General features: G+C 38.8%; 1 protein-coding gene across 1 annotated transcript; it reads right to left on the reverse strand.

Annotated features, from left to right (window-relative positions):
- Nucleotides 1-10,715: 10,715 nt before the first annotated feature.
- Nucleotides 10,716-15,055, reverse strand: cbln18 (cerebellin 18). Its single transcript, XM_048161315.1, has 5 exons — nucleotides 14,914-15,055; nucleotides 12,983-13,100; nucleotides 12,679-12,858; nucleotides 12,450-12,581; nucleotides 10,716-11,217 (listed from the first exon to the last, which is right to left on the reverse strand). The coding sequence occupies exons 2-5, from the start codon at nucleotides 13,077-13,079 to the stop codon at nucleotides 10,913-10,915; spliced, it is 714 nt and encodes a 237-aa protein (XP_048017272.1). The 5' UTR covers nucleotides 13,080-13,100; nucleotides 14,914-15,055; the 3' UTR covers nucleotides 10,716-10,912.
- Nucleotides 15,056-22,976: the final 7,921 nt, after the last annotated feature.

Below are 22,976 nucleotides of genomic sequence, written 5' to 3' on the forward strand. Positions count from 1 at the left end.
CTTACAATCAGCATTCCCTTCTCCAAAATCCCTTGCACCCTCGCTTCTTCGAAGGTCAGGCCTTGGCAGTAGGCCTTCAGCAAGTCAGGGCCGTGCCCCAGATTCCACCGCTGACAGGCCTCACTCTCCTCTTCCCTCCGCCCAGCTGCACACCGCAGCTATCCCCAGCGCTGCGCCCCATTTCGCAATACCAGCCTCCTTCGATGCATGCCATCCCCTTAGAGTGAGTACGTCTAAGGGGACAGCGCAGCCTTTTCCTTATGCTGTCTGTAACCCTCTGCCCTGTCCATGGCTTGTAGCCCCACCATCAGACCCTAGTGTGAGGTTGCCTCCGTTTGCGGTGCAGGCCCAGACACCTTATTTTCCTCTCCAGCTTCCATTTTTTCCTACTCTCCTTGTTCTCCAGGGGCCGACCCAAGCAACCTCGGCCCTGGCCTTTCTTCCTAACACTGGCCTTTTACTCTGATCTCCGCAACACTGATGCCCGTCCCACCGAACGCTACTGCCTTGGAACCAACCCCCATCGCCAGCAACATCAGAGCATCTGGTCTCAAGCATGGATTCAAACCCAGTGTTGAAATCCTCCCCACCCAAAATATTATGTGCGATAATCTTCAGTCTGCTCTCGCAGAGCCTGACACAGTCGACATTCTAATTAAAAAACAAACTGAATCAGGCTTCATGATCGGCCCTTTTAACATTCCCCCATTTGAGTGTTTCTGTATCAGCCCCATTGGAGTGTCTACCAGGAAATTGATCTCTCAGCCCTGCAAAATTCTGTTCCTCTCATGGGTGGCTGCTAACAGGAAGCGCACAATGAGGGAGAGTTCAGGAATAAATCTACTTTAATAAATCCACACAGGAGAAATGTAGGATCAGGCAAAAAGCATCAACATACAATAGACGAAACCAGTCAAAGAACACAGGGAACACTGGGCTTAAATAACAAGGAGGCAGGGTGGAGTCGTAAGGCTGAAGGTTTCTGGAAGAGCAGAGGGAGGGAGGAGCCAAGGCGGAGACAATGTGTCGACAGGCCGCGGTGGAGTGTTAGGTTCCAAGGCTGGAGGCGAAGCTAGGGGATCCTCGTCATTAAGAACCTCCAAGCTTGCTCCATTAAGGGTTACTTAAGCAGAATCAAACTTATTTTCGGTTCGATTCACAGACATCCCTTCTTATCAAATGCATCCAAAGAAATCAACCCACCCACCCAGATGCTCAACATCCCATAACTTTAGACATACTCACCAAATGTATCTCCACTCTCCGCCTAGGCTTCCACTCCATCAATACCACCTGCACACTCGACGCAATGTTTATATTGGCTTTTTTTGGTTTTCTTAGATGCTCAGAACTCACCATTATGTCCAGTTTCAACCCAAAAATACATACCTCAATTACAGATTTATCAGTACTAGATGGTGAAACAATGAAACAATTTCTTACTTCATAAAACAAAGACAGATCAAATGAAAAAAAAGGCTATTTAATTTACCTTTTCAAAATCCCATCACCAATTCAACTGTAGAAATCCCTTTTAGCCTACTTACATTTCAGAAGCTCACAGGCTAAATTATCATCTGACAGACTTTTCGCAGACGACTCCAATCGCCCCATCACACGTTTCTGGTCCATTTTGATTCAATCCGGCATCCCAGCAGATCACAGTTATTCGTTTTGCATAGGTGCAGCAACCACAGCTGCTCAAAAAGGCCTCTCCCAGCACTAGATTCAAGCACTCAGTCACTGGTCGTGAGAGTCTTTCAAGAGCTATATTTGATCCAAATGCTTCCACATCGAAGAAGCTCAACGAACCCTTATCAGCTAAATTATGTAGCTTCAGCTCATTCTCATACACTCAATCCGACAAGCTCACCGTATCCACCTCAATTTAACACCATCAATCCACTAAAATAGTGAAAATAATTCTACTTCACTGCCGCAGCAGTGTCTTCCCACCCTCTCCTGCAGGAGCCCAATTCATTCTTTCCCTGCTGCAGCAGTTTTATCACCTCCACTCCCACAGAAGCTTAGTTTTTCCATCTAACCTTGCCTTCACTGCCACAGCAGCAGTATCCTCTCTGCTCCCACAGGAGCTCCATATCTCCGTCCAGTTTGCTCTCACTGCTGCAGCAGTGTTATCTCCTCCGCTACCGCAGAAGCTCCGTTTCTCCATCTAACTTGCTTTCATTACCGCAGCAGTTATCTCCTCCACTCCTGCAGGACCATTGTTTCTCCGTCCAACTTGCTTTCACTGCAGCAACAGTAATTTTCCCTTCTGCTCCCACAGGTGCCAAATCTTTCTGTGTAACCTTGCACTGCTCCGTTCCCGCAGGAGCTTGCCCCACGAGCGACCGTCCCCAGCCAACTCAGGTGCATAGAACAAAAGAAGTTGTGTCAACTAAGTAGCCGAAGTTGTCCGCACACAGAGAGCAGACGTTTCAGCCCATGCTTTTTTCAATGCTCATCATAAGTATGAACTCATGAAATGATGTTTTATTAAAGTTCAGGAGGAACACGTTCAAATGATCTATCCAATCAGCACAAGAGGAGGCCTATATATGTAATATATGTGCACACACAGCAGACTCACCTATGTTCTTTGACAGTTTTCAGCATCTCTTTCCCACCCCGACTCCTCACTCTCCTCACTGGTTCCTATCACAGCCAGGGATACGGGGGGAGTACTCTGAGTTCAGGCCAAAATACAGCGCTCGGAGCCCTCTCCTCAGACAGCATGAAAAATATGCATACTCTTTACTCTATTTGATTATATGTAAGTGTGAACTTGTGAATTACATCAGTCAGTATATTGATCTCTGATGACACAGAACAGAACAGAAGAGAGAGACAGAGAGAGAGAGACTTTTGAACAATTTTAATTACAAAAAATTAAAATCAATTCTCAATCAATTACTTAGCCATCAGAGGGAAGAAGAGAAGTTGTTCCTCACAGAAGTTGATTTTAGAACATCCAAATCAATTTTGGGGTTAAAAATCAAAGGTTCTTCCAATAACTACTGTCTCTGTTCACCACTTAGATCTCTGGAAACTTTTAAAAGAGTCTACGCTCTCAGCATTGACTTGTAAAATGGTGACAGACCAGTTAGGTCCAGCTTATGAATGTCTATTAAGAACAGTTGACGATCATAACCCATTTTGCCTGCTCTTCTCAGGAGGGCACAGGCTTCTCCAAACCAGCTTACATCTTCCCCATACAGAAGTCTTTGAGCTGTCTGAAGTCTGAATGCTTTAATTCTAGATTTAATGTCGATGAGTCCTTGACCTCCCTCCATCCTTTAGGCAGTGATAAAGCACTGATGCTTTTAGCCAGTGATACCCCGGACAAAAAAAGTCCACTAGTTGTTTTTGAATGTCCATAATCAATTCTTTTGATGGTTCTTATATCATCATCTTATGCCAGAAAGCAGCAGCAATCAGATTGTTACAGACCAAAACTCTACCGTAATAGGATAGCTGAGAGAGCAACCACTTCCACCGAGACAACCGAGCACATGTTTTCTCCTCTAGCCCCTCCAAATTCTGTTTCTTATGTTCTTCAGATCCTAAAAACACTCCTAAATATTTAAAACCTTCTCTTCCCCATTGCAACTCTCGAGGAAGGATGGGACCGTTATTGTCATGCCCACACCATACAGCCACACTTTTACCCCAGTTAACTTTTGAAGAGGATGCTTTTTCATAAGTTTCTAAACACTTATTTACAACATTAACATCTTGATTCCCTCTTATTAAAGCTCTAAGATCATTTCCATATGCAGACATTTTAATAAGCTGTAAAAGATCTAATTCTCTGATTTGCAATCCCATTAATTCTCTTCTTAATTTACTTTTTTAATTTTATATTCTGAACATAGGATTGCTATAGGTCTCTTATTTTTTAGTAGTGTCAAATCTCCCTTCTTTGGAAGCAGTGTTAAAATAGCACGCTGACAACTTCAAAAAAGTAATGACCAATAATGGTCCAAAAACTTTTATAAAATTCGTCAGTAAGTCCATCAATTCCTGGAGCCCTACCTGATGAAAGTTATATTACAGCTGAAGTCAGTTCATTAAAAGTGATTTGTGCCTCCAAATTTTGTTTTTTTTCTTCCCCATAGATAGCACAGGAAGATCTTGTAGAAGTTCATGTCTGAACTGAACTATATCAGCAGAATATAACTCAATGTAAAAATCCACTGAAAGTCTACGCATCCTTGCTGGGTCTGAAACAAGGTGTCCATCCTCATCTTTTAAAAACAACATATTTTGTCCATGTTTAGTTTTCCATTTTAAATTAAAAAAGAAAGACGTAAGAGCATCTATGTCTCTTTTTGTTGGAAAACAACTCTTTATAAGTTCTCCTTTGACTTTTTCATTAAGGATTGAATTCAGACAGTTTTTCTTTTCAGTCCACATCTCCTTCTAATTAAGAGAAGCATTTACAATCATATTCCCTTCAATAAGTTCTTGCTCCAAACTCTCTAATGTTTTCTTCAAACACAAGGTAGAATGAAATGAATATTGTTGGCAATACTCCTTAATAAACACTTTCCCAATCTCCCACCACTGTATAATATTGTCATATCTTCCTTTCTCAGTCTACCAAACTTCCCAAAAAATCTTAAAATTTTCACACAAAAAAATTGTCTTTCAGCAATTTGACATTAAAATGCCAATAATAACTCTTATAGGTTTTTGTTATGAGACTACATTCAACTGTGATTAGTGTGTGATTGGCTTGCTTAGTTGGGATTCTTGACATTTGACTTGACATTTGATATTCAACAGTGCTTTGATCTGCCTGCATTGACACTATTCTTTAAGAGCTGCTGTGCAGCCAAATTATGTACCAGTTATCAATGTAAAAGCTGCTTTGACACAATCTACATTGTAAAAAGCGCTATATAAATAAAGGTGACTTGACTTGATCTGTAAAAGGATCAGGGGTAACAGTTGTATTTAGGGTCCTATTCCTCACATTATGAGATAAATAAAACCTGTCTAAACGAGCAGCAGAAAAATGATCATTACTAAAACTCACCAAAGTGAACTGTTGAACTAAAGGATTTTTCTCTCTCCATACTGACAGGTGTAAATTTTTAACCAATATTGCAAGACAAGTGGCTGACAATTGATGTGGTTCTTCCCCATTCCTGTCAGTTGTAAAATCTAAAGTGCAGTTCCAGTCTCCACCAAAAACAACATAATCTCATAAGTCATAAGTCATAAGTCATTTTGTTGTCTTAAAAACTGTTCTAATTTAGTAAAGAGCCTTATTCTCTCAATGCCTAAATTTTAAGCATAAATATTCACAAAAATTAAGTGCATATTATGTATTTCAGCTCTAACAATCAAGAGTCTTCCAGGTTCCACTTAATTTTTCCACAAAATATTAAAAAAAAATTGCCACCCCTCCACTTAAATTATTCCCATGGCTAAGAAAGCGTTCTCCCTTCCACCATAGCCCCCAGTCACCTTCATTATCTCTTGTAAAACAAACAAACAACAACAACAACAAAAAAAACCATTTAACTCTTTCAAATTGATAATCTCAGAAAGAAACATTTTTTCATGTCCCTCATCCCATTCACATTTAGTGATCCTACACGCAAGATCTCCACCAGAAAGAGAGAGGAAAGAAAGCAGCGAAAAAAAAGAAAATAAAAAAAAATCAAAGAAAAACTGAAACCCATCATGAATCTTTAAATTTCCATCTCGTTTGCTGCTCTTTTCCAAACATTTTCATTTTTTTTTATTTTTTTTTTGCCTAGCTGTTGTGATGTGTTTCTTAAGCTGAAACCATTTCTGTTGGGAGAGTTCAGTATAGTTACTCATTTTTTGGGCCCATTCTACTTAAGAAAAAAAAATTCAGGAAAAAAAATCACCAATTTCTACTCCTGCTTTCACTTTTGTTCAACAGTGTACGAATCGCTTTCTCTGACTCTTTCCATCTCAGTGACATCAGACCACTGTTCATTATCTCTCACACTATCTTCAGTGCTCTGAGATAAACCATCCATTTAATCTCCTAAATCCTCCTCTGAACATTTTGTCTGAGTCACTACGGGGAGTTTCAACACATGATTTCAATCACAACCTTATCCGTAGCACCACAAGCTCTAGCAGGCTTTCCAACAGCATAACTACATCCAGGCTGATCATCACTCATTCCACTCGTCTCATTTTGTTCCTTTACCTCTTCCGTTACTCTATCAATCTGCACAGTGTCTTGTCTTTTCCTTTCGATCACTTGAAATTCTCCATTTGATACTTCAGCTCTGCGTATCATCCTGCACTTTATGCGGACTCGAGAAACGCTTATGTCCGACATCGCCACACTCGAAACATTTCAGACTCTCTGTGCTCGCGTACCCCATATATGAATTATCTTCTTGATTGACTCAAAAAGAACATTCTAAAGATCGTTTAAATGATGCCTGCCTGGCATTGAAAGAATGGATGCATCTTGGATTTCACTGCTTATGACTTTTCGAACGTACAAAGCAAGGGCTGCTATAATGTCATTCTGTGTTCGATTTGAAAGGAGAGAGACCTGTGGTCGTTTCTTTGATGATTTTTGTTTTTTGACTGACTCAAGATGGAGTTGTAATGTGCTGTCATACTTCCCTAGGAGTTCAACTAGCTCCAGAAAGTTTCCCTTACTTAAACTACTTGGATTTTCATCGTCACCACAGAAGGCAGTTCCTTGTCTTGCCAGGAACAGTTACATCGATTAAACGACACAACAGTGACCTGTTCCTCTGTCTTTCCTGTTCTCTGGCAGCAAGCAATTCTTGGTCTGCTCTTTTAAATCCTGCCATTAAAGCATTTCTCTTGAGTGCATGCCATTTTATCATACTCAGCATATGAGACTCACTACTACTGTGCTCTTTGATCTTTTGTTTTGCATTCTTCCAGTTTTTAACACCAGCTGTCATCCATCCACTTTGGATTTTGAACCTGTCTTCATGGCTCATAAATAGTCGATAACTGAAACAGTGCATTCTGACATTTTCAGGTGAATATTCAAGGATTGTCCCTGTACCACTGCTTCTGGAAAGAGCGCCCCCTTTCATCTTTAGGGAATTCCATATAAGGTCGGAATGGTCCTTTTTTGAAGGCAAACTTGATATAACCTTGTTTGGACTTGATGTCATATTTCTGTACTAACCCTGGATCTGTTGGATGTTTATGTTGTAAAAGACAAACATATTCTGTGTTGGTTTCTTCATCAAAGTCTGTATCTTGTGCTTTCTCTTCAACTCCTTGTCCCATATCACATTCATCCTCTTCTCTCTCTCCCTCCTCCACATGCATCTCTGACTGGTCATTTTTGTCTACTTAATTTAATTTTAAATAGATAAATTATTTTAATGAATGCAGCAAATCCACTTTCTATTATGAAGTATTAGCTTAGTTATTCTTATTTTGTAATGGTTGAAATCCAGTTCTTTCTTATTTTGTTATGGCTTTGCTTATTCTGTCTTATTTTGATATGACTTTTGTATGTTTTAAAGTACCCCTGTAGTCAATTATTGTATCCCTTAAAACTCATCTTTGATCACCAAAATGACATATTTTTAAAAAAATTCAAGTGAAAAAAATTTCTTCATGCCTTAAAATAGCTTGAATGTAATTCTACACCCTTGCCTCATTTAATATACAAGGATCAATGACTATGCAAATTAGCCCCGCCTCCACTCGCTCACGCCAGCTCGGAGAGTCTACTGTTGCTATAGTGATGGATGAGCAATTTGTTATTTGTGCTGTGGAAAAGCTTTCTTCGCTTCGTATATTCGTTTGTACTGCTCTCTCACTGAATCACCTGAAGCGATTTCTCAGTAAAACAGACAGTATCGAGAGAACAAGCAGCCGTTTTCCTCTGTGAACATGCGCCAAATAGATGTTTGGCAATTTCGTTGCTTTTTGGAGTTCAGATTTAAAAAAACATACAGATGAGATCCTGCAGGCACCCGTGCCTTCTCCGTACATAAAATAAATGCACATCCTTGAATGAGCGCGGATTTCCAGCATATTTACTTGACCTTATCAGGTAATATATATGGTTTGATCCATTCCAGAGGTGGTCAGAATCAGAATTTATAATGGACTGAATCTCAGAACTTGCCGTGCGATTCCACACTGACTGACATATGCACATGAATCACGGTCACACGCTCAGAGCAATATTGTTTTATTGTATGTTTTATAGTATTAAAATATTTTGAAGGACAAAAACATGAACTTTATTGGCTTTACTTCAAGTCAGCTGTCACTTTACTTTGCGTGAGCCCCTATGCGCTCACACACTGGCACAGCCCTTGCGACGGTTCTGTCATTAATTAATATGAATTAATATGATTAGCCTTTTGCTTGACTACGTTATCAAACATGTGTTGCTAATGTTACACACACCGTTCCTGTTCTTCATCTCAGACTGCAGTCAGACAGCTGTCTTCTAACAATCAGTATCCTTACAAACGCTTTGAACAACTCAGAAGGTCAGTGGAGAAAGGCTTATAGTTCATCATAACATCGTAATAGACTCGCTATATTGACACATCTACACAATTTTTCATATCAGCAGAAAATATACCGGGGTAACCTGGCTTCTCTCGAGACTTTCCTGCTTCAGAGCAGTCACAGTTAATGATATGCTAAAGCCTGCCGGCACGTTGTTGTGATTGGTTACAAGGTAGTCTGTGACGTCACAAACACCACCGATTTCAAAACACGGGTTTTTGGTTTACTCAGTTTTAAACAAAAAATACTCAGCAATGGTGCTGACTTATGAATTTGCACAATGGTTTGTCTTAAAGCATATTAAAAACACTACAGAGACATATAAACAACATTAAAAACTTAATTTTCACCACAGGGGTGATGCTTCGTTAATCTTTAATGAAGATTAAAGCAAAATTGACACATGATGAATGCCTTTTTGCAACCTATCAGTCTCAGATTAGCTCACCTATTTTATCCATGCTGACAGAGAAACTGTCCCTTTCGATGCCTCCTCCTTCAAATGTTCCTCCTTCAAAACATTGTGGAGTTAAGTAGGTTAGTAACTTACCAACACATGCCCTTTTGAAAATCTGCCGAATCTGATGGTGATGAGCATAAAAACTGTCGGAAGCAAGAAGAAACGGCACGCTACATGTACTTAACTGTGCAAAAACAGTAAGGAATACGAATCAACCATGCATGTTGTGCATGTGCAATCACACAGTGCGCTACGGCAATATCAACGCTACGCTTGCGTCACGTCCGTTATGGCAATGGTTTTAATGAACCTCACAAAGAATATTATATCATTTTTTAAACAGCACTTAGAGGTGCATGCACTTCATGTGACGTTATGCAGAGCAAAACACCTATAGAAGATTATAACGTAAATCAACCATTGTCATTAACGTCGATTTCACATTGTTTGCAAATTCTTGTTGACTCAATAATAAACTGCCATTTCAGAGTTGGGTTTGTTTGTGTTTCATTTGCATATTATTGTGAATTGTCCAACTAAGTTTGCTAATCATAAAAACCTGACATACCCTGTCAATTTATGAACTTACCTGGTTTTGTTGGTTGTTGAGCCTTTCTATACTAAAATTAAATTACTGTAAACATACTGTACAAGACATGAGACCTGTGACAGCTTACTAGGTATGTGACAGTGAGGAATAAGAGGCGAAACTCAGGACTCACGAGCTGTTATCTGTGCGCACAGCCGCACACCCCCGAAACGCTCGCACGCACGCAGCGAGAGAGAGAGAGTCAGTGCTGGAACTAATTCTTCTTTCGTGTTTACTTGCGTATGAACAGACACATACACACACACAATTATGTCAAAATACCTGTTTTTGCAAGTATTCTCTCGGTTATGTCATAAGTGAACAGTTGAGAAAGAAACAGGATGTGTGTTAGTTATTTGGTCCGTGCTTTCCTTCTTAAAGTGACAGCAGCCTAATATTCTTGCTGTTGTCTGTGTCATTAATGTTAGTAAAATGAAAATTAAAATCTACCATGTTCGAGAGAAAAGAAGATAGTGATGAGAGCAGTCAGGAGGAAAGTGATGAGGACAGCTTTTAGGATAGTTATGTGCACCCCTGTTTATAACTCCTAACAATCTATATTACTATGAGGAATGATTACATCAAAATGTAGATGTTTATACCAGTTATCACTGTAAAGCTGCTTTGACAAAATCTGCTTTGTAAAAAGCGCTATATAAATAAAGGTGACTTGACTAGATCTGAATGCACATGCAAGGTACTTTATCTGAATGAAATACATACAAACAATATGCTTTTTCTCACGTGCCAGCTACCCCTCTCTACATGCCAGTGTTGGCATGCGTGCCATTCATTACCGACCCCTAGTGTAGTGCATAGCCCCTAATATATGATGTGCTCTTTGGGACCAAGATTTGCATCTGACCTGGGTAATATCCTAGTCCCCCTCTGTCTCTTAATAATAGCCAGTAAAAAAGAACATTATTATCCATTCTTTTATTACATTCTAAAATAAAATAGAATACTTCTAATAGCAGAGAAAATGTGTGCTCTGTAAGGTTAATGCAGCCGATTCTCGTTTGATAAACATCTGATGATGTACTCTTCTTTGGCTCCAAGCTCTTCTTATATACACATGTCATGATTAAAGAAAATGAATATAAAAAACTAGTATATATTTAAATATCAACAAACTGGAAGGTGTAAGTGCCACAGAAAACTATTAAAATAACCTTTATTCATTAAGCCATATACTGTCTAGCAACGTTAGGGTACATGAATATTTTGTAAATTTTACATGAAGAATTTCAAATTCACCAGTTTAACATCTTTTTAAATCTCAGATGGCAGGCATTACAATGAAGATTGTTGTGTATGTGTGTGTTTACAGGTTTTTTTTGTCATTGCTCAGAGAATGGATAGATCAGGTATCCACTGAAAGTGTTGGAGCCCTGGGTGTCTCCACAAAGCTGTCTGCCTGAGAGCAACTCAATATAGACCTGGCAACCACGTCTAAGCTGGAGAAGAACAGTCTGAGTACTACTATCCTCTGAATCCTCACGGTTATCTTCCCAGGAGGAGGCAATCAGCTGACCGTTCTTCATCAACTGCACCTTTTGGTAGAGTCGCTCACCTGCATCGCCAACTTTGGAATAAGCCGAGAAGGAGAAGAAGTAGAGACCAGCGTGGGGGGCCGTGAATGTACCTGTGAAGAACCAGGCTGAGGTTGAGGTCATTGTATGGTTGGCTTACTCAGGTAATACTTATTGTGAGAATCTGTTTCAAATGGTATTGTTTAGTGTCTTGGCTCTCTGTCCAGTTACCCTGTACCTGTGCATTTTTACTTTTCTCTGGATTCGGACTACTTGCCTGGTTAAGGACATATCGTCACCTTGGAATTATAAGGTTCTATCTGACATTTTTGTCAAAACTGAGTTATTCTCATCTTTAAATTCCATCCGTCCGTCCCTTAAAACTATTTCAAACTTAAAACCTTTTAACTTTCTGGCTAACTTTTCAATCCATCATGATCTCAAGAGAAAAAGCCATTTTACCTGTCCCACTTTCTGTGGAATAAAGTCCCAACATTACAGTAGCTGCTTTCTGTCTAAACCAAAAGAAACATAAACTAATGGTTCCTGCAATTATGTGTTTAATTACCCACTACCATATTCCTGCCTAATAATAGCATCTGCACTGGACAAAATATGTTTTGTCTGCCTTTTATGTTTAACTTGAACAAGTAAATAATTATCCATCCCAAAAATATGTAATAAATGTCATAGAAAGCATTACATTTAACTTTCTCATGCATGTCAACACATTGTTACAACACCTTAAAACAAATAATTTAAAACAAATAAGTAAACACTGTTAGTGTTTTCTTAAATTATAGCTTTGATTAATGTTTTGCCAGATAGAACCTTATAATTCAAAGCAGAGAGTGATTTATTTTAGAATTAGAAGGTTCTATCTGCATTTGACCCATTTCAAAAATTTCATAAATTTTGATATTGTACAGTTAGAAAACATTTTGGATCCCTGTCATTTTCATGTATGAAAGAGGCTTGTTCCCCATATCATTTTTGCTATATGGAATGCAAAATCTTTGAAGCTCAATATCTCATAACTGCTCAGAAGTTAGAACCTTATAATTAATAATAGGTGTCAATATGCCTGCCTGATGCATTCTGCACTTGCTTTTCCCTCTTGCATTGGCTGACTTTTACCATGGACTGACTACTGATTTTGAGCTCACCACCTGGTCCTCAATCTCACTTCTCCAGTTCAGAGACTGCACCATTGGCTTCTGATTATTAGATTTAATCAATAAACGTTCAGAACTGTCTGACTCCTCCAATCATTTTTTGATGTTAGGTTTTTGACACAGCCCTAAAATGTAAAGTTTTATTGTTGTATGGTGTATTTACTGCTTACCCAACGCAGCATTGTACCCATTCCCTTGATTAAGTGAGACAGACTGGTAAGAGATAGACATGTTGCTGGTGAAAGGCCCAAGACATCCACTCATTGGTAGCATTGCCGCAGTGAAGGCTATCTTGCATCCAGCTTGAGGAAAGGACAGAAAGCAAAGAAAATTCTGCAAAAATTTGCATAATGTTTTGTCTTGGATAAGTAAATGTGAGGTGACGATTGTGATGGCTACCTGTGACTTCCTCTATTTGGCTGTTCAGGCGAGACAATCCTTCCCATAAGCCAACCAAACGTATGAAGGTGGCTTCCTCCAGCTCAAACAGTGGCTTCGCAACACAACAACAGCCCTGCTGGCTCCTGAATGCACATTCACAGTCCCATCCACCACAGGGCAGGGCCCCTGTCCAACTCACTGAGAGCATAATTTTGGGGGAATGTAAGGAAAAAAAATGTAACAAAGGTAAGTGGAAGTGAGGCTAAGACCTGCGAAACCTGTATTTATATGAACCTGAAAAACATATGATCAAATTATTCACCAGCAGTTTCACGCAGGAGGTCAATGGCAGTGGCAGCCTCTGCACTCGAGCAGAGACAGAGAATCATCAAAACACATGGACCCGCTAGTGTCTTCATCCTCAGAATCAGTAGAATGTCCTTTAAAATACAAATATTTTACATATTCTTTAAAATAAACAACAACACACACACACACACACACAGTAGGGCAGAAAATATGATGTTATTTAAATAATAAGTAATTAAATAAATAATTATTTAAATAATTTAAACCTTTGAAATGTGAATGAAAAATTTATAATTTAATATAAGTTAAAAGAAACTTAAAAATGATGAATAAATATTATGCTCCAGCCAGCCCTGTTCCTGGAGGCACACCTGCTGTACACATTTTGGTTGTGTTCTTAGTCTTCCGGCTCTAGAGCTTATGGACAGCCTGGATCACGTGTTGACCAATCACATTATAGCCTTGACGTCACTGATTTGCTGTCGGCATTGTGCAAAAGCAAAATCCCTTTAAAGGGATAGTTCACCCAAAAAATACAAATTATTCCATGATTTGCTCACCCTCAAGCCATCCTACGTGTATATGACTATCTTCTTTCAGACGAACACATTTGGATATATATTAATAAATATCCTGACTATTCCAAGCTTTATAATGGTTGTGAACGGGGGGCGAGATTTTAAAAATAATAAACAACTCCAGGAGGTTAATAAAGGCCTTTTATTAATGTAGTGATGGGTTTTTGTGAAAAAAAAATAAATACTGCCACCTTCCATATTCAGCTTACTAAGAAAGTGTAACGCCTCTCGCAGTTCAAAACGCTTACGTCCTATGCCTTCCATATTCAACTTACGAAAAATGTAAGTTGTACACAAATACATTGGTTCACTTCAGGAGTACGTTTATGATGGATGGAAGCACTTTCTTCAGCTCATACTCGTTGGCCCCATTAAAAAGCTTGAATGCGTCAGGATATTTATTAATATAACTCTGATTGTGTTCATCAGAAAGAAGAAAGTCATATACACCTAGAATGGCTTGAGGGTGAGTAAAGCTTGGGGTCATTTTAATTTGAAAGTGAACTAATCCTTGAACACAACTTGATGAAAGAGGCATGCTTATAGGCCAAAACACAGGTAGAGCTAATAAACTAATGAGCAGCAACACAACGAATTCTGCAGCAGCTGGGGCCACTTAGAGGCCAGGAGAGACATTACAAGGCAGAAGTGTCAATGCCAGCTAGTGGCTGGGAGAGTCATTACAAGCTGGAGCCCATACAGGTGCTGCTGCCATTAAAGCAAACGGGGGAAATGGAGAATTTTTTCAATTAAACTTTTCATAAATTCTCATTCTGACAGAATAATTTGTATTGAATTAAAAATATAAGTGTTATCACTAAAGGCACTCTTATATTATTTTCAGTTTTATAGATTTTAATTATTTGATAAATACGTGAGCCCTTATATACAGTGTACACATAAGACAGTGTATGAGAATATTGAAGAAATTAAGTAACACGGTGATGTCTGATTGCTCTTGGTTTAATTTTACAATGTAACAACAACAGAAACTCAAAGAAGCTAAAATACGTCATTAAAATACTACAGTGCCAGCTAAGGGTAACCATGACAACAAAAAGCAGGCTAAATACACCCAAACATGAACCAGACGTTTGTGAATTATTAATATAAAACTATTAATAGTGTGTCTAACAGTAGTAATTAGTTACTAATGTGTCTAACTAGAAACAAGTGAGCCTGTAACTGGCTCAGTGCTGTTCTTGTCAGCTTTTTACAACATGTAATTGTTGTATATTCTGTTGATTTTACATTTAATCAGGTTTATGTATACTGTAAAGTTGTATATATAAAAAAAATGTACATACAAATGAGTATTCTGCCCACTTTTAACATCTTTAAAGATATCATTTATTTTAATACTCACTGCGATGAAGACAACAGATCAGGTGCAGAAGAATTGAGTCAGTTACAGAGCAGTTGTAAGTGGACCTTTCATTGCAGCTTTATGCAGTGGGTGGAGTTGGTCACAGAGTTGCCCAGCCTCTGAAGCATCTGATAAGACCAAAAAGTAAAGAAAGAATATGGGACACCACAACATCTTTCATTTGTTCCACTTGCATGAATAGATGAAAAGGTTATTTTGTTACTGATACCCACAATAATATTTCTTACCAGGACACTTTTTGTCTCTTTGAACTCCTCATGGACTACAGATAATGATATCATTCCAGTTGCTGTTCAACAGTCATTTGTCTATTATTGCAGTAAATGAAGAATGTGGCAAAATCTGAAGTCCCAATCTAGAGATGGGTGGAGGATTTTGTTCCCTGATTCTCAGAAAAGGGTGTCGACTAGAGAAAGATGTGGATCTAAGATCATTGTTTACAGTGTGGTCTTATATATGCCTGTATTTGAATGTTGTCCCAAAGCTTGAGTACAATTTTCCTGCAATTGTTATGTAAGATTAAAGTGATATATTTGCAAATAATCACTTCTTTAAACCATGGGAGGGCCACTGAAGATGTGTAAAATTATCCCGAAGAGATAAAAGGCTAAAAGCGATTCTTCCATGTGACAGACAAAGGAAATCAAAAAGGAAGCTGCAGCCACCTCTCTGGCAAACTGCCATGCACACAAACTTAAAAAAATGTCCCATGCCTGGTCCTCTCTCACCTTCCACTGTCCCCCGTGGCACTTTAGACAGGTGTGTCGCATAGGTGTCTCACGTTAGGTTTCATTCCACTGGCCATGCTCCGCTCCCATGGCTCCCGTCTTGGAAAAGTTTCCTAAATTGTAGTTTTACAACTAATGCAATCAAAACAGGCAATGATGTGCAAATGTGGATGTTTTACATGTCTAAAGCATATACAGGAAAGAAAAGGTGTCAATGTTTGGTCTGATCAGCTTTGATAAAAAAAAAAAAAAAAAAAAAATAAAAAAATAGTATCAGTCTCAATCATGTGCAGGGCCATGATAGAAAGGTTAGTATTGGAATTGAATTTTAAAGAGAAACTCAAAAAGGCAAGAATAAACAGCATCCATTGTTATTGCTGTCTTAAGCTTAGTGGCCTAAACATATTTGACAAATAAATCATTCTTTTGGCCAAACCTTAACAAGTTTAGGGAGTTGTCTTATGGGTAAGACAGGAGTATTAGGGAAATTTCTTACGGGTTTAGAACAGTGAGGTTGAGTAATTAATGACAGAATTTTAATTTTTTCAGTGAACTAACCCTTCAACAAGCAGAATCACTGAAGGAGAAATGGATCCATATGTACAAAGGCAGTGTACTTTATCAAAACTCATTTAAGCTGCGCTTCATTTTAGCACACAGCATTTGGACACAGCATTTTTCCATTTGTGAACATGATGATGATGGCACAATAGCAGGAAGTGTTTTAAAGGCAATTTCTCTAAGATCATCTTTGAAAGACGAGGTTAAAAAAAAAAAAAAATCTATACTACATGTCTGCGTGTGTGGACCTAATTTCATTTGCACTTAGACACAGCCAAAACCATTGTTACAATATAAGACAACCATTCCTTATACTGAGCATCATTAAACTCATCATTCCAGGAATGTTGTGAAGTCTGGAATGTTCTCTACTGATTTCTGCAATAGTTTTTGTATTGTAGGTCTCATGAATTCCTCAACTTGGCTGTGAAGGCTTCTTACGTTCTTTTGCCACTCAATCATTGTCAGTCATCAGACAACTCAGACTCTATTGAAAATAATAACATACTGTATTAAAACGAGGTAAGACAGTTGAAACAACAACAACAATAACACTTATTTCAATAGCTTACCCAGCTTGAAATGTTTCATTTAAATGGCAGAGGTTCAATTGTTGTAGTGTTTGCTTAACAAATTAATCCATTTGTCTAAAACATAAATATAACACATTTAGTAAAACACATTTTAAATAAATGCAAAAACTGCCATACTTTCATAAGAAAAATTATTGCTTCAGCTACTCCTGCAATACATTTAATACAGTTACATGCATGATTAGATTCATAAAACAACATTCATTATGAATATACCACATTTCTGCCAAAATACTATAGTTGTAGTTTGTGTTACAGTAAATCTAATAAACAGTAAATCTAGGTCATTTGTGGATTGAAAAACATTATGTTGTTAACAGCTGTTCTTAACTAATCATGAACTAATGATTCATTGGTAGCACAATGTTTCTCCTGTTTTCTGGGTCAATGCTGTTGGGAATATCTGCATTCTTTCATTTTACAACTCAATTCAAAAGCTTTGTCAGTGGATTTCACAGTGCTGTTGTGGTGTCATGTGACCGAGGTCTGAGATCGCGCTGCATGGGCTGAGCGGATAAATGCGGCACGGTTCAAATGAGTTGCGCTCTTTCCTTACGCATTTGGAGAGTTCTGTAAACACATAAAACACATTTTAAAGATGTCTTTACACCCATGTATTTCTGGATATTTGGTCGACAGCTGTCTTCATCAGACGCCACAATCACTGCAGTAGTTGATTGTGCCATTCCCATGCTCAGGCATCTTTTGTGGATGGTACATGCACTCATTGGGCCCTATCATACACCCGGTGCAATGCGATCAAACGCCAGGCGCAACACAAGTGTTTTTTGCTAGTTTCAGCTCGACGCAGTTATCATTTTCACGTCCTGCTCCACGTTGTTTACGTAGCAAATGCATTTGAGCCCATTTGTTCGCCTATGGGCGTGCTGGTCTGAAAACGAGGCGTGTTCAGGCGTATTGTTGGCGCATTACTATTTTGAGGCAACTGAAATAGACTACGCCACTGACAAGGTCAATGCCGCAATATTTGTTTTGTTATTTAAGGAGCGCGTTAGAAATATGCGCCTATATGCGGGTGCACAACGCACATACACTCTGATTATTACACACACAGGGATGCGCAGCAGCACACAAACATGGCAAATATTCTAAATAAAAGGATTACAATGTAAAATATTATTATTGTGTGCATAAAGATAAAAATGCTTTGGTGGAATCCAGCTTTTCCCGTAGATGGTCTGCTCGCGCGCTTTAAACCTCGTACACGAGCAGATCCGTTTCCTTACTAGAGAAGCGTTCAGTTTTTCTACTTGCCTTGTAAATAGCGAATCCGCCACAGCATGAGTGCAGCTGTTTTTTAAAGGGAATGGGAGATGAGACTCTGATTGGTTTATTGCACATTATGCCCAAAACACACTCATGGCTCATTAAGAGAATAGGGACAACCCTTTTAGACAAATCCGCTGGGTGTTGACCATTTTTCCCATCCTTAAACTAGCGAAAGTGGATTCGGACATGCCCTAAGCGCATTTGCACTGTGCACTTTTAGACCCTGCGTCGTTAAAATCGTTAAAATAGGGCCCATTGTGATATGGCCATGAAAACATTGCATCATGACTTTTCTGCTTTATTAAGCAGAAAGTCACGTCAGTTGCTCCCTGTCCTGGTCCTTCTGCTACTATGCACAAAGCCATGGCGGCAAGCACTGAGGGCCTCATCGACACTAAAGCCAGTAGCACAGATCCTCAACAAACCCCGTCTCTATACCTATGATGAATCCGATCTACCAGATAGAACTGGTTTAAATATTTAGATTGTTCTGAGCCCAATCTGACTTCTGACCTGTAAAGCTGCCTGAGTCATAAATCATGCACTGTTCGTTTGTTTGTTTGTTTGTTGTTTGGGTTACTTGCCTCTGGCTTTCTTAGTCGGGGACACTTAACACTTAATATTCAACAATATTACTGATCTGCCTGCATTGAAACCATTGTATGAGAACTGAACTGAGCTGAAAGATGACATCACTGTTTCTCCAGAGCTGCTGTAAAGATAAATGAACTAAATCAGGGGTCTTTATTAGCTGGTTCAGGTGTGCTTAACTGGTGTTGGAGCCAAACTCTGCAGGACAGTAGCCCTCCAGGGACGAGTTTGGAGACCCCTGAACCAAATTAATAACTAATGATTTTTACAATGGAAATGAATCAATTCTGAACTTACTTAAGCTGGACAATGACACTTTTTTCTTCTAGAGTTGCTGTACAGCCCAAACAAACTTTGTTACATCTGCATTGTAATCTGCATTGTAAAAAGCACTATAAAAAAAAAAAAATGACTTATCTTGACTTGACTTGAGTCTGTGCTGAACTGCCTGAATTCAGGCAGCCCTCTATGGTATTCCTGAACTGTAGCTCAGCACAGATGCTCTGAGGGTGTACTCACACTAGGCTCTCTGTACCGTGCCCGAGCATGTTTGACCCTAAAAGACAGGTTTGTTTGACTAGTGTGAACGTACCATGCCGTACCATGCCGTGGTTCGTTTAGCCGTCCCTGGTCCCCTGGCCCGGTTCAACCATGCCTAGTGTGAGTACACCCTGACAGCTGACCCCGGGGACTGCACAAATATGCATTCCTCTCAGTGAGCCTGACTGCACAGGTGATGTGCACGATCGGGTTGAATGGAGAGCAAATCTTGGTGGTTGAACCTTACTGGCCCATATAGACTTACTCACCCCTCCCTGGCGAATTCTTCTGAGGAAGGACTTCCTCTCTCAAGGGCAGGTCACAATCTGGCAACTGCACCCAGAGCTCTGGCCCCTGGGTGGGATAAGTAGGCCTAAGTAGGCTATCACTTAGACTTCAGCACTCCCCCCACCCCCCTCGAGATGGCCATGGCATCTTTTCAGTAGTTGGTAGTCTTCCTCGCTCTTGAGACCTCTACTCATTGCTGCTGGCCCTGCAGAGAGCTATGTTTGAGAATCAGTCAAGCTAAGCGGCCTCTCTTTGAAGAAGGCACTCCTGACCACGCTCACCTCTACAAGTGCTCTCTGGTAGTGAAGCATGCTTTTGGGTCCGGTCCCGCATACTCTCATGTTGTCCTGAAACCCCAGCCTTGCTATGTGCCCAATGTTCCTACTACTCCTTTTAAGGATCAAGTGGTGAACTAGCAAGTGCTCCCTCATGTCGACGCAGACCCAGCCTTATCCTGGCTGTTACCATTGCACGCTAAGTGCATTTATTTGGACTGGACAGAGCGTTTAGATGCTCAGGAATTGCTCTTTGTTTTGGCAGATAGCAGAATGGGAAGGCTGTCTCCAAACAGAGGATCGCCCACTGGATTGTGGATGCCATTTCTTGGCATATCAAGTCCAGGATGTGCCTTGCCCTTTGGGAATGCAAGCACACTTTGTTCCTTTGTCCTCCCTGAGGTAATAATGTGTGCTTTTTACCCCATGTGAATTCCCTGTATCCAGCGAACCCTGGACACCCTTCTATTCTCCAGCAATCATTGGTAGCAGAATTCGGTGGAGGAAATCACTGCTAGGCCCATTACTTGTGGTAAGCCACTTTTTAGGTTCGCCCTTAATACTTGGGTTAAGTGCTCCATATGTGCTGACTTCCTGATGGTTATGCCATACAATGTATTCTGCACTGTTCAGTTTCACATAGCTGTTCAACTTTCTGCAAAACATTTTGCACAGTTCTCTACATTAGACACATCACTCAAAACTAACAGCTCTTGTGTTTTATTTGGAAAATGTTTTAATGTGTTTTTTTTAAATTGCTTACACACTAAAAGTGGCACTTGAGGCCCACTCAGTGAAACCATTCACTCATATACCTAATCTTTAGACCAGGTCTGCCATACTACAAGCACATTATCCGCTTTACACTCAGTTTGCAATTGTAAAACAAACTTTTTTGCAAAACTTTAAACACAGTTCTCTACATTAGACACATCACTCAAAACTAACAGCGAACTCCTGTACATTCCACTGCACTCTGAACAAGCAAAAGACCCAAGATAGCAATGTTTTGCATTTTTCACATATATGTGTAGTTTGGCATGTATGTGGATAATCATTTGATGTTTCTGTGTAGAGTTACTACACAAAAATCCATTTTAGATCAAATTAGTTAAAATAGTTTTGAATTAAATGTTTCCTTATGAAAGATATGTGCGACGTTTTGCATGTTTTGGGGTTTTGTGTGTAGAGTTTTGAGAAATGGAGCCATAGTTTCAAAATCTGTGTCAGCAATTTCAAAAAAAAAAAAAAACAACAACTGTAATATACAAATAATAATGATCAAACTTAAAGTTAATTATATTCAGATAACTAAATCAGTCCATTAAGTCCAAATATGAAATGAAAGTAGAAATGGAAATGGCTCCAACATTGGCCTTTTCTGAAGTATCAGAGGTGTTTGGGGCTCCCAAGTGCGATTCCTACTTTCACTACATTGACACATTGTCTTGTTCCCTTCATCAGGGAACAAAGGTTATAATAGTAACCAAGATGTTTTATGAATGTATTTTGAAGATTTGGTTTTGTTTGAAGCTGTGAGAAAATGGGTAAAGGTTTCAAGAAATTTGTCTTAGGAATTGTGAAAAACTGTAAGGTATGTCTGCATAGACTCTGGCAGAATATGTTTGCGATGGCAGAGAAATTAAATGAAAGAGAAAATAGTAATTAGTGTTAAAATAAAGGAAAACTTAATTGTGTTGTGAGTAAATTTGCCTGGATGTCCTGAAATGTTTTGAGGGAGACTGTGTTGAAAAATTACTTGGATAAAAAGCTGTGTAGGTATTTGTGGGTATGGAAAAAAAAGAAAAGAAAGAAAAGAAAAGAAACTGTAAAGGGTTATTAACCTCTTTAAGGCAAAATGAGTGAAAGCATCAGCTAACCAAATCAGAAATCTCCAAATCACATTTATTCATCAAAAATCCTACAATCTTGTGCCTTTTGCTTGTTCAGTGTGCAGTGGAGTGTACAGGAGCTTGTCACGCACACATGTATGTCATGTATGTGCACAAATACACTGTTTATACAGTATGTATGCACAATTGTTGCACAATTGATGAATTTTACACTGAACTGATGGAATATTGACACTATTGGCTTGCTAGAGCTGCTTTATAACCAAATTTGAATTTATTACTATATTGTGAAGCTGCTTTGAAATAATCTGTATTGTATAAAGTAATATAGAAATAGAGGTGACTTGTCTTGCATGCATATTCAGTATATATTTACAGAAAAACAGAAATGCAAGGGTGAAAAATGTACTTGTTTCTCAAAACACTGAGTTTTGATTTCTAAGTCATCAAATTAGGTACAGTATATTTACACTATAAGGGGGTAAAAAGTTTTTTTGTTTTTTTTTTACTGCAAGGAGGTAAAAAAAAAAGATTTGTTTCTCAAAACAATGAGTTTTGATTTCTAAGTGAACAAATTATGTGCAAGTGTTTTCACACATGATCGTTGGGTGTAGGTAATGGGTAAATGATTGTGGCATTTAAATCCCAGTGTTTCCCAAATGAAATGCAAGAGCTGTTCATTTTGAGTGATGTGTCTAATGTAAAGAAATGTGTATAGAGTTTTGCAAAAAGTTTGTTTTACAATTGCAAACTGAATGTAAAGCAGACTGCAGTTTTGCAGACTTGGTCTCAAGATTATGTACAGTGAATGGTTTCACTGTTCTTTTTTATTTTTTTTATTTATTTTTTTTATTTGTTTATTTGTTTATTTATATGGATCCCATTAGCTGAAAGTCTGTGCAATCAGCTAGTCATCCTGAGGTCCATTCTAAAATGTTACATTACAACAACAACAACAACAACAACATGTCAATCATCACAGTAGATAAAATATACACATTACATATATATGTATATACATACATACAATCTGGTTTCGGTCCATAAGACGAGGCATAAATAAAATATGATTTATAATTACATAAATCAAGACATATAAAAACCTACATCAACACATTACACCTTAGACTACTTTTAAATGACAGCTTATTACAAAGCTGACGAACTTCAATGGGAATATTATTCCAGATGACAATAGCTCTATACAGGACGGTTTTCTTCATAAAATTAGTTTCTGGATAGGGTGTCATTATGACCATTGTTTGCCTTTCTGGTGTTATGATTATGCACAGAGTTACAGTACACTATTTGATTAAACAGAAA

This window comes from Megalobrama amblycephala, linkage group LG16, assembly GCF_018812025.1.
Source record: "Megalobrama amblycephala isolate DHTTF-2021 linkage group LG16, ASM1881202v1, whole genome shotgun sequence".
In the NCBI taxonomy this organism is placed as follows: domain Eukaryota; kingdom Metazoa; phylum Chordata; class Actinopteri; order Cypriniformes; family Xenocyprididae; genus Megalobrama; species Megalobrama amblycephala.